Source organism: Oryzias melastigma, linkage group LG6 (genome assembly GCF_002922805.2).
Source record: "Oryzias melastigma strain HK-1 linkage group LG6, ASM292280v2, whole genome shotgun sequence".
NCBI classification, from domain to species: Eukaryota; Metazoa; Chordata; class Actinopteri; order Beloniformes; family Adrianichthyidae; genus Oryzias; species Oryzias melastigma.
The window spans coordinates 25,891,797-25,902,473 of NC_050517.1; the positions used below are offsets into that span (position 1 = coordinate 25,891,797).

The 10,677-nt window shown below is 35.7% G+C and overlaps 1 protein-coding gene across 1 annotated transcript; it reads right to left on the bottom strand.

Moving 5' to 3' along the window:
• Window positions 1-1,043: 1,043 nt before the first annotated feature.
• On the bottom strand, window positions 1,044-8,276 carry map1lc3b (microtubule-associated protein 1 light chain 3 beta). Its single transcript, XM_024282533.2, has 4 exons — window positions 8,014-8,276; window positions 5,027-5,082; window positions 3,635-3,741; window positions 1,044-2,095 (listed from the first exon to the last, which is right to left on the bottom strand). The coding sequence occupies exons 1-4, from the start codon at window positions 8,051-8,053 to the stop codon at window positions 1,918-1,920; spliced, it is 381 nt and encodes a 126-aa protein (XP_024138301.1). The 5' UTR covers window positions 8,054-8,276; the 3' UTR covers window positions 1,044-1,917.
• Window positions 8,277-10,677: the final 2,401 nt, after the last annotated feature.

The window sequence follows — 10,677 nt, forward strand, 5'->3', positions numbered from 1 at the left end:
AATAATAATTATTTTAATTTTAAAAAAGGTGTTATTAAATTTAAAAAATATATTTTTTACAAAAAAAATTGAATTTACGGCATTTCTCCACTAGGGAGAGACAAGGTTCACTAAAAATCATCGATTTTTCTATTTTAGTTTTTAAATATCAGTATTTACCTATAATAAATGTTTTATGTTGCTTATATAGATTAAATATAAAATTGTTCTATAAATTGCTTTTTGAACATTTCTTTTCTTTTACAAAAAATATAGAAAACAGCTAAACTGAGTGTTCTCCACGAGGGGCAGACACAATCGACTAAACTATCCATTTTTTGAATTTTAGTTTTTTTGTCAATATTTATTAATTTTAAATGTTTTAGTTTTGCTTGTTTAGTTTAGATCAAAATTATTCTGAAAAGTGTTCTTTTATTTAAAAAATTTGTCTTACAAAAGTTAGAAAACAATTGAATTTTCTGTGTTTCCCCACTAGGATACAAGGATTGACTAAACTGTTCATCTTTTAATTTGAATTTTTCAAAATCAGTATTTATTCATATTGAATTTAATTATGCTTGTTAAGTTTATATCAAAGTTATTCCAAAACGTTTATTTAGATCAGAAAAACTACTTTGTTAAAAAAAAAAGAAAACTAAATTTACGGTATTTCTTCTTCATATAAAATTGTTCACTTTTGCTTGTTTAGTTCATATTTAAATCATTTAAAATGGGTTTTTGGATCCTAAAAACTTTGGTTTTTCAATACAACTTAGAAAACATTTAGAATCACAGCTTTTCTCCCTTAGTTGGAGACAAAATAGACTAAACCATTATCCTGTGAATTTAATTATTTATTAATAATCAAGTCCTACAGAATATATGCAGATATATCAACCACAATGTAATGCATAAATGCATTCTTATACCTGGAGGTCCTTAAAAACAAATGAACTTGGATGTGCATTTCCAGTTTTTATTTCCGTTTTTCTCTGTTGGCTCCTATTTGTTGAGTCAACCAAACTTGATTCTCATTTTTGAAGCATTTTAGGAAAACAACATCATTAAGTATTTTTTTTCTCTGTTTATTGTTTAGAAAAAAGCAACATAAATACAAACACACGTGTGATATTGCTGTGTGCGACACAGAGGAGTAGACGTTAAAATGAAAGCACTGAAACATAAGCTCCGCCCCTCTGTTCCTGTCAGGAGTCAGCACTACAGGTTTGTACAAAGACATAAAAACCCCGATCAATAAAAAGAATCGTAATACTGCAATTCAAAGCAGCTAAACCTCCTTATCTGTCGAGACCGCCGCGTGAAGCGGCGTCCTCGGTTCACCAGCATCCGCCTCGCTGATGGACAGCATCGCTATTTACAGAAACGCCGTTTCCTCTGCAGGAGCACCACGCTCCATGTAGTGTTGCCAAAATGCGCTTGGTTACACTCACCGCTATTTGCACACGTCTCTGTTTTAAATTCTTCAAACAATAACTATCTGATTGAAGAGCAAAGCAGTTAGAAGAAGAAGAGAGGGATGAGCTGATGGAGGAGTTCCACAGCAATAAAATCCTGCCTTTAAAAAGAAAAAGATCTCCAGAAACCTCAAGGCTTTGTTAGGATATATACACAAGTATAAATGTTAACATAGATGATTTGAAGTTTATATTTACACGACATAAATACATCTAAATAGATCCGAAGGTTTCTCTGTGGAGCTGTTTGGCTCCCCCTGCTGGAGGAGGACGGTACGACACATCAGAGACAGCAGACGTTTTAGATGCCACCTCGAGCCGTTTTTTTGCCTGGGTTTTAACTCTGATAGACTAAAGAGATGTGTGGAGAGACAAAACATGGAGGGAGAGTCTAAAAACTACAAAAGTTCAGTTTGCGGGTTGAGAATGAAGGAGGAGGGAGAGGAGGAGGAGGAAAGGCGGTTCAGTGGGCGGCTGCAGTGGAGCCGAACGTCTCCTGGGAGGCGTAGACCATGTAGAGGAAGCCGTCCTGATCCTTCTCCTGCTCATACACCTCAGAAATGGCAGCGGACACGGACACCATGCTGTGGCCATTAACCAGCAGGAAGAAGGCCTGGTTGGAGTTGAGCTGGAGGCGCCTCCTGGTGGGAGGAGGGCAACATGACAAAGGGTCAACAAAGAAAACAACCTGAATTACAACAAATTAAAAAACACACACACACAAGAGGTTGTTTTAATGCTCTCTGGCTGTACTTTTAAAAAAAAAAGTTACTAAATTGGCATTGATTTAATTTAGATTAGTTAAGTTTATAGCTTAGGTGCACCTAAAAGTAAGATAAACTTTGTAAAAGTTTTTACATCCCTGCTGACATCAAAAGCTACTTTTGTTCTACATTACCTCCAGGATGCACAGGTTTAAAATACTAAGCAAAACTTTGGTAAAAAGTTTGTTCTCTTTTTAATTGATTAGTGTATTTTATGAGTTTAAATGACATTTTTTATGCTGCACAACAATTGTTAGTAGTTTATAAAAATACAAATAAATTTGCATATTATTTATATACTTTACTACTGGATCATAAACCAATGAATTCATGTTTATGCTCAGGCAAGCAGCTGTAGTAAGTAGGTAAAAGGATCACGTCTTACTTAAGTAGCCCTCAGGGATAACAAGAGAAAATGTCATTTTTGTATTGCGTTGGTTTGTAGGAGTTTGGCACAGGAAGTCTTTTATTTTGAAAATTCACACGAGTGTGTAAAAAGTAAAGAACGATTTCCCCATTTAGAGAAAAAGGTTTTTTTCTTTGTATTTCAGTTTTTAATTTTTGTCAAAAAGAAATATAGTTCATATTTATTATTTCAAAAAATGCAATAAATGCAAGAAATAAAAAATGTTGACTTAACATTGAAACTGGCTGCCTCCACCAGACGAATCACGCTCAGTGAGAACACACCTTAAGGGATTTGGCAAATCAAGTGGGTTTGACACCAGGGGCAGCAGAGAGGCCAGATATAATAGATTTATAAAGATTTACGCATGTTGGAAGATAATGCTGAGTCATGGTGCGACTGTAGAGCTACATATCATGATTAAACTTCCTTTTCTTGCCGTTAAACCTCCGAAAAACATCAGACAAATCAATTAGTTGAAGAAAAAAAACACAACGGAATTAAGGCTCCCATGAACTCTGAGTGGTCAGAATAGTCTGGAACAGGTTTGACTGGAGAGCAAAGAGGAGCAAAAGTTCATTACTAAAAACATTTTTAGGCAGAACCGAGTTGTCCCGTCACTAAAGGAGTCAGGGGGCAAAAAGTTTGTTTCTCCGATGAGCATTTCAAGAGATACAAGCTATAAATGCTAATTCTGCTAGAACAGAAAGTGCTGAATTTTTTGGCTAATTTTTAGCTTTTAAAAGAAGTGCTGTTAACATGCTCCCCAACAAAGACAAAATAGAAGCTTTTATTCCAATAAAAAAACGACAAATGCAGACTAAAAGTATTCATATTTAAGATTTTGGAATTAAAGGACAGACTAAAGGGGTGAAAAAAGGTCTAAAAATGAAAGAAAGTGAGAAGAAATACATTTAAAAAAAAAACTTAAGAGTTGAAAGGGATCCGAAAAAAAAAAAAAAAATATGAAAAAAATGAGAAAGAGAGGAAGTGGGGAAGTCGAGGCGTACCGGATGATCTTGATGAGTTCGCTCATGTTTACATGATCCGGCACCAGGAACTTGGTCTTGTCCAGGATGGGGAGCTGCTTCTCGCCTTTGTATCTCTCAATGATCACCTACAGGAGGCAGAACACAACAAGTCATCAAGATTTTCAAAATAAAACTTTGGTCAACCAGATCAGAACAGGAAAAAAAGACTGGCACTTCTATGCTGACGACACAAAGCTGTACATCGTTAGTTCCACCCCGATCCTCTTTTAATCTATTTTAAAACCTTCTCAGTCGTCCTTGATTTATGAGTACGTCGTTTTTAGCCAAACATTTCTCAAAACTTGTTGTTTTCTAAAACATAGTTGCTGCTGTAGTTCATCAGAGGTGAGTTGTGAACAAAACTACCATTTCTGAGTAAGCCCTCCTCCTTTTCCCATCATCCCTTTGTTTTTACTCTGTTCTGCTAGCTTACAGCCCCTGAAACAACCACCCTAACATCACCAGAGAGCTCGTTGCCCGAAATTGTAGATTTTATGTAACAACTACAAGCTTTTTCAAACCTGCAAATGAAAATTTGATCTTCATTTTCCTCATTTAGATCCTCCATCATCAGCAAATGCTACAAGAGCATGTTAAAAACAGGATTTGATCAAACAAACGTGTAAATGTAATCACTAACTGCTGTGGTCTCATCTCTGACTCTAAGCTGAGGTTTTCTTCTGTAAACCACAAACTCTGCTTTCGGTTTAGCAGCGTGCTGCTGCTGAGGATGTCTTTATCAATGATTTTTACCAAAATAAGAGCCTCTGTGAAAAGGACTTTTACACTATGATTGATTGTGACATTTTAGATAAAAACAAACTCTTTTGTTTGTTTTTAATCAGACGATTATTCATAAACCTTCTCATGTGATTGACAGTCAGATAGGCATCAGAGAACAGAGATGTTCTTTGAGTTTCTTCCACGTCTGACTGTGTTTTCCATCACTGAGACCAATTCCTCTTCCTGAAATGAGTCGGACATGCACTGACAAAACGAGCACACGTTTCCTCGGTGTTCACCCCCCCCACAGAGGCTGTGGATGGGGTTTCAGAGTGACTGCAGTCTCAGCCGTTACCATGACGCAGCAGTTTCTAACCCCCAGAGAGTAAGCAGGAAGTGTGCGGAGGAGCTGAGGTGGAGGGGTCAGAATGAGAGCTGATACTCGACATCAGGAAGGTTTGCTACGAGCTTTTGTTGGTGAGCATTCACCACGAACCGGCAGATGGTCGCTGGGTTAGATGCAAGCAGACGGCTCACGGGGTCAACGAACCCAAACGTGAAAAGTTTCAGCAGGAAGTGTGCAGTGACGTCTGAAGGAAGCTCGACTTCCTGGGAGCTGATGAGCTACAAAAACACAAGCACACTCACGGGGATCTTGTTGGGGTGCTGCTCCCGGATCAGCCGGACGTCTTCTACTCGCTGCTCTGTGAGAAAAAAAACAAAAAACAAAAAAGGGTCAGAACATTTCCATCATGAAAGAGGATGTTCAGCTTCAAATGAGTCATCAGAGCTCAAATTATCTGGCAGGTTTCCTGACGTGAAGTTAAAAAAGAAATTCCAGTTTGTTGAAACCTAAAGTCACGCTTCCTCACAGGTGTTTCTCCAGGAAGTTCAAGGAAACTCTTCATCAGAAGACGAGGAGTGAACATCTCTGCAGCTTCCCGATCCGCTGCTCTGACCTGAATCTGGAAACGCGTTCCATTCCCTTCCATCATCTACGAGGCTGAACTCTAAACTCACAATTTTAAGGAAAACCGGAGCTTCTTCAGATCAACTTCCTAAAACCTGTTTTTCTCACAACAACCCACTAAAAATAAGTCTAAATCGAACAACAGTAAAACAAGAACAAATACTTCTGGTTTGGGACTTTTTGAAGACAATTTTAAACAATAAAAAATAAATATTTTTCATTAAACTACAGAAGAAGAAATAAAACAGCAGAAAATCAAACATTCCATCCATAAACACTGAAACATTAAAGCTGACTGAAGGACCATTTCTGTCTAACAACTTTAATTCCCATTTAAAATAAAATGGAATTATTTGTCAAATTTCTATTTAAAATCCTTTGCTTGACATGAAAGATACTACTTATTTAACTAAACTGAAAATATGTGATTTTTTAAATTAAAAATATAACAGATTTTTTATATTAGGTCTGAAAAACTGCAAGAACTTTAAAACGAAAATAAATTCTTTAATTTTACAGAACTTTTTCAGATATAGAATTATTTTGTTTTGGTAAAAAAAAAAAAAAAAAATCATGTTTGTAACTCAGCACTAATGATCCTGTCAAGTTTCCAGAGATCTTTGTGGGGATAGATGTTCAATAATATTAACACAACATCAGTTTTCTTCAGAAAACTCCACAAATACTAAAAGAGAAATTAAAACTCCAACATATTTCCATTTTAACTATATGGACAAATGTTACTAAACTTCCTAAATCGATTTTAGGAGTTCATCAGATGCCAAATTTGAAGTTTTTTCTATAGCAGGATAAAATAAATAATAAAAAAATAGATTTCTGTGCATAAGCCAAGTAAAATATACACAAAAAAATAAATAGAGGTTTAGACTGAAGGATGTGAACAATAAAAAAGTAAAAAACAAAATTAATAAATTTATTTTTAAAGCTGCAGCTAATAAAGAGGAGAGTTTTGACCCAACAGTGCTGTCCAGTTTGGGTCAGCACGGCTCGGAACTGTAAATCTGACCTGGTTTGTGGGTCCAGGTCCAAAGCTGCATGAGCTACGTAAACAAAACAAGCTCTCACCAACAGCGTTTGTTTACCAAGTGGATCACATGGGACCAGGGGTGGAGCTACAGCAAGCAAAAAGCTTTCCCCCCTCCCTAACTTTTGAGTCAATATTGGCATCATTATTGACAAAGATTAAGAATTCATCAAAATAAGATTCTATAAACATTTCAAAAAGAACAAAAATTTTAATATGTATTTTTGATCTTTTCCCCCCTGAATGGGATCAACCAAATGTGATCAACCCCTAAATGGGCCCAATCCCAACAGAAAAACATCAAAAATTAAGTGAAAGTTGGTTTGTGAGGCGATCACGCATCAGGTGGAGCTCTGACTTGCTGTCCCGTCTTGTGACCCGTTCCCAAAAAGAAATTGTTTGCTCAGGAGATAATGCGAGCATCCATTGTAAGACTGTCCTGATTGATGAAGGGGTCACATGCTGCCAAATGTTTGTTCTCCTGAGGAGGCACTTTTCACGTCAGCAGCCGCCGCTGGTGCTTTAGGACGGCCTCCGACTCCAGGAGGGAAGTGGTGAACCTGTCAGCGTCAGTCTCTCATGACCAGAGGACGACACAACAGTCCGTGGAGTTTACACCCAGCAGTAAACTAACAAACTGCTGACGGGATTTCAGGTCTTTCTGATCTTCACATGAACTTTTATTACATAACCGTAGAGATATGATGTTTGATTTACCAAGCCAGAACATTCTGTGACACAAAAAGCAAATAGAGATTGAATATTTAGCAAATAAGTAAACAAAAACACAGAAATCAAGCATGTGAACTGTTTTTATTGCCTCATGCGAACAAAAGTGGACCATGACACACAACCAGTCACTCTGAGTCATACCAAGATAAAAATATCATCCAGGGCTATTATTTTGGAAGAAAAATCTAGGTTTTAAATGACTTAAAAGTCTCCTACAACTAACATATCTTACTAATAAAACACTGTTTATGTATCTTGCATGAGTTTCTGCAGCATGCTACATCCCATTTTCCATTTTAGGAAGTAAAATCTGCACAAAGCAGCTGATATAGGTTCATCTGTTTACTAGAAATCCACAAGAAAAGGCAGAAATAGGTCAAATTAACTGAAAAGAAAGGCGATGCAGGTACAAAGCAGTGCTGACCTTGTGTTTCAGTGCTCGGAAAGAATAACTGAAAGTAGAACCTGCAGGCAGGCTTGTGGCCTGGCCCGCACACAAAAGGAAACTGGGCTAAAGTCAGCACGTTTGGACCGTTTTAAGCCTTTTAAAGTCCTCTCCTCGAACGGTCCCATCCCCCAATCCTGCAGCTCTGCCACTGGCAGCTCTCTGCATTTCGACACCACTTTGTTTTCCCATCCCTGTAAACACGAGCGCGAGGCGACGCGCTCGCGCTCGAGCTCCAACTTGATTTCCATCCGAACCAAATGCTCGACGCAGAGCCGCTTTTCGGGCTAGAACCGACCCGGGTCGGTCCACTTTACTGTTGGGACACGGTTCTGGGGGGAGCAGGAACCGGTTTCGGTGGGCTGTCCCGCCCTCACTGCTGCTGCAGCGTTACACAAAACACACAACACGAGGAGAGGAAAAAAAACAGAGCCGACACTCACCAAAGGTCCGTCTTTGTTTGAACGTTTTCTCCGAAGGCATATTGCGTCAAACTGTTGGAAGCAGCGGGGGCAAAACAGAGGTAGCGAAGCGATAAAACTAAGAATAATCTCAATAAAGTGCTAGTTGCTGCTGTGCAAATTGGTTCTTTGTTTTTAAAATAAAAAAAGATCTAGCAGCAGTTTACAGGCGGCTTGGTGTTGTCGCTTCCGTCTATGACCGAGTCTTATATCAGGACGAGCTCAAGTGAGCAAAACAAACCGGTCAGCTGACCTCTGACGTCACGCGCCGCCCATTTTTTTCAAGCTAATGTTTACCACAAAGCTGCCCCAAAAGCACAGAAAAAGCCGTTTTTGAGCTGAAGTTGCTCGTGTTTTTGATAATACAGTCAACTAATATGTAAGTGTATCTATATACTTCCCTTTATTGCTTTCAGAAACGTTACAACATTATTGAAAAATATTAAAATAGTCAAAGAGCTAACTGTAGCCCAGGTCAGATTTTAGTTAGCCTTAAAAATATCAAGTCAGTTCAAGTAAATTTGATTACAAATACAGTAAAGTATAATTTAAATTTAAAAAATGTATAAAAATGATGTGAAATAATGTGAAAGAAATTTGAGTTAGGTTAGGTTTTTGAGGAATAAAAACATTACAAGAAGCACTTTTTGATCTGAATTCACTCTTTTCTTTGATAAAACATTAAATTATTATTTAAACATACTAGTATTTTCCTTTATCAGTTTCAGAGACTTTTTATAATGATTTAAAATAGCACAAGTTAGATGTTAAATTAGCCTTAAAAATACAAAATTAGTTCGAGTGAATTTCAATACAAACACAATTTTAATTTAAATATTTAAAAAATAATTTAAAATAATAATGTATGAATTATTTTTGAAGTAGTATGCCGCAATAATGATTTAATGCATGTGTGATTATAGACCAAGCATTTAATGCAAGCACATAATTACACTTTTATTGAGAACAAAAAGTTTTTTTTAAGTAAAAAAGTTAATGGACATATTAAGGCTCAAAGAAAAAAAAGATCTTATGATGAAAATAACCGGCAAAATCTGGCATTACTTTGAAATTACATCTTTTAATCCTTTATTTATGCATGTAATTTTTTGATAAAATATTTTCATACACAAGCTTTACGCAATCTTAACATAACTAAGACTCCAATCAATGTAAACATTGGCTAACCATTAAAAAAATAATATCAGGTTGTGTCTGCCTTGTTACCCTTTGCTACAGTAAGTAAATTCACTAAAATTTAACTTTTTAAACTGAAATTTCTGCATGTAAGGTTAAGTCTTCTTTTAATTCAGTCATTTAGCCTTAAGCAAAGAGAAAATAACAAACATCGGACATCAAAATGTTTAATCCAATATCAGATCATCAAATTTATCCTGCCTTTAAACTAGACTTTTTATTGTTTTAAAACTCTAACTTTTTTAAACAGATTTTTTCTTCAGTTTTAATAAAGATTCTCTCAAATGTTTATCTTATTATATCTTAAAAAGGTAATCAATTTGATCTGCTACTCACCTTACTTGTAGATTATGCTTATTTTTTTCTTTTTACAACTTATTATACTATAATCTAACAGTGCAATCTAACGGTTAGTTTGCATCACATTAAAAGTAAACATCTTTTCTTTATTTCTCTAATTTAAATTTAAATATTAATACTTATCAATAATTAAAATTAATTGCACCTGAACAATTTGCAAGAAACATTGTTTTTGTAAAGTTATTTTTTTTTCTTTTGGTGCAGCATCTCTTTAGCAGAAATATCACCTGTTCTAAGAGACTTAGTCACGTCTTTGGAAATATGTTGCTATTCATGAACATGTCAATAACTTGAAAGAAATGTTCAAAAATAAAAATCCTTTTATGAAATTTTGGATTAAAAACTATAAGAATTGAACTTTACATATGTAAAAAAGGAAGCAAAAATAATGAAATGTGTTAGAACAATAAGAGAGGTAAGAAGGCTGAAGTGAATAAACAGTCATCGTCTTGATCTTAATAACTCTTCTTTAATGCTTCATGAAGCAGAAGATTTATGAAAAGATGGTTTAAATGTAAGAGAAACACGACTAAAAATAAACCAAGATATACATTTCAATGATAGTATTTATATAGTTTTGAAGCCCAATGAGGCAAATTCCTTTGTGATTTTGGGCTGTATAAATAAAATTGAATATATTAACTATTATGTAAAATAGCAGAGAAATAAAAACTCCAAACAATCAAATCAACATTATTAACCTTTTAAGACCTGGCACACACATGTGTGGACATCACATTTTGGGTTAAGTAACCACAGAGGTCAATTCTACTCACTGGGGCCTTGTGACTATAGAGGGTTAACTCAAATATTCTCTTAGGTCTAAAGAGGTGAAATAGAGCAACACAACAGTTAAATAGAAGCTTAAAATGTTAAACTTAGATGCTAACTTGAATAAAGTATAAAACAACAGAAAACAGTTAAATAAGGAGTGTTACAAATGCTAAAACATCTACTTTAGTTGCTAAATGATGCTTGAATTAGCAAAAGAGAATGAGCATTTTAACATTGTAGAAAATGTTAAGTAGGGTATGGGGTTCCATGTGTGCCAAAAATATGTTCTTGCGTTCACTGTCTTTGGTCCATTGT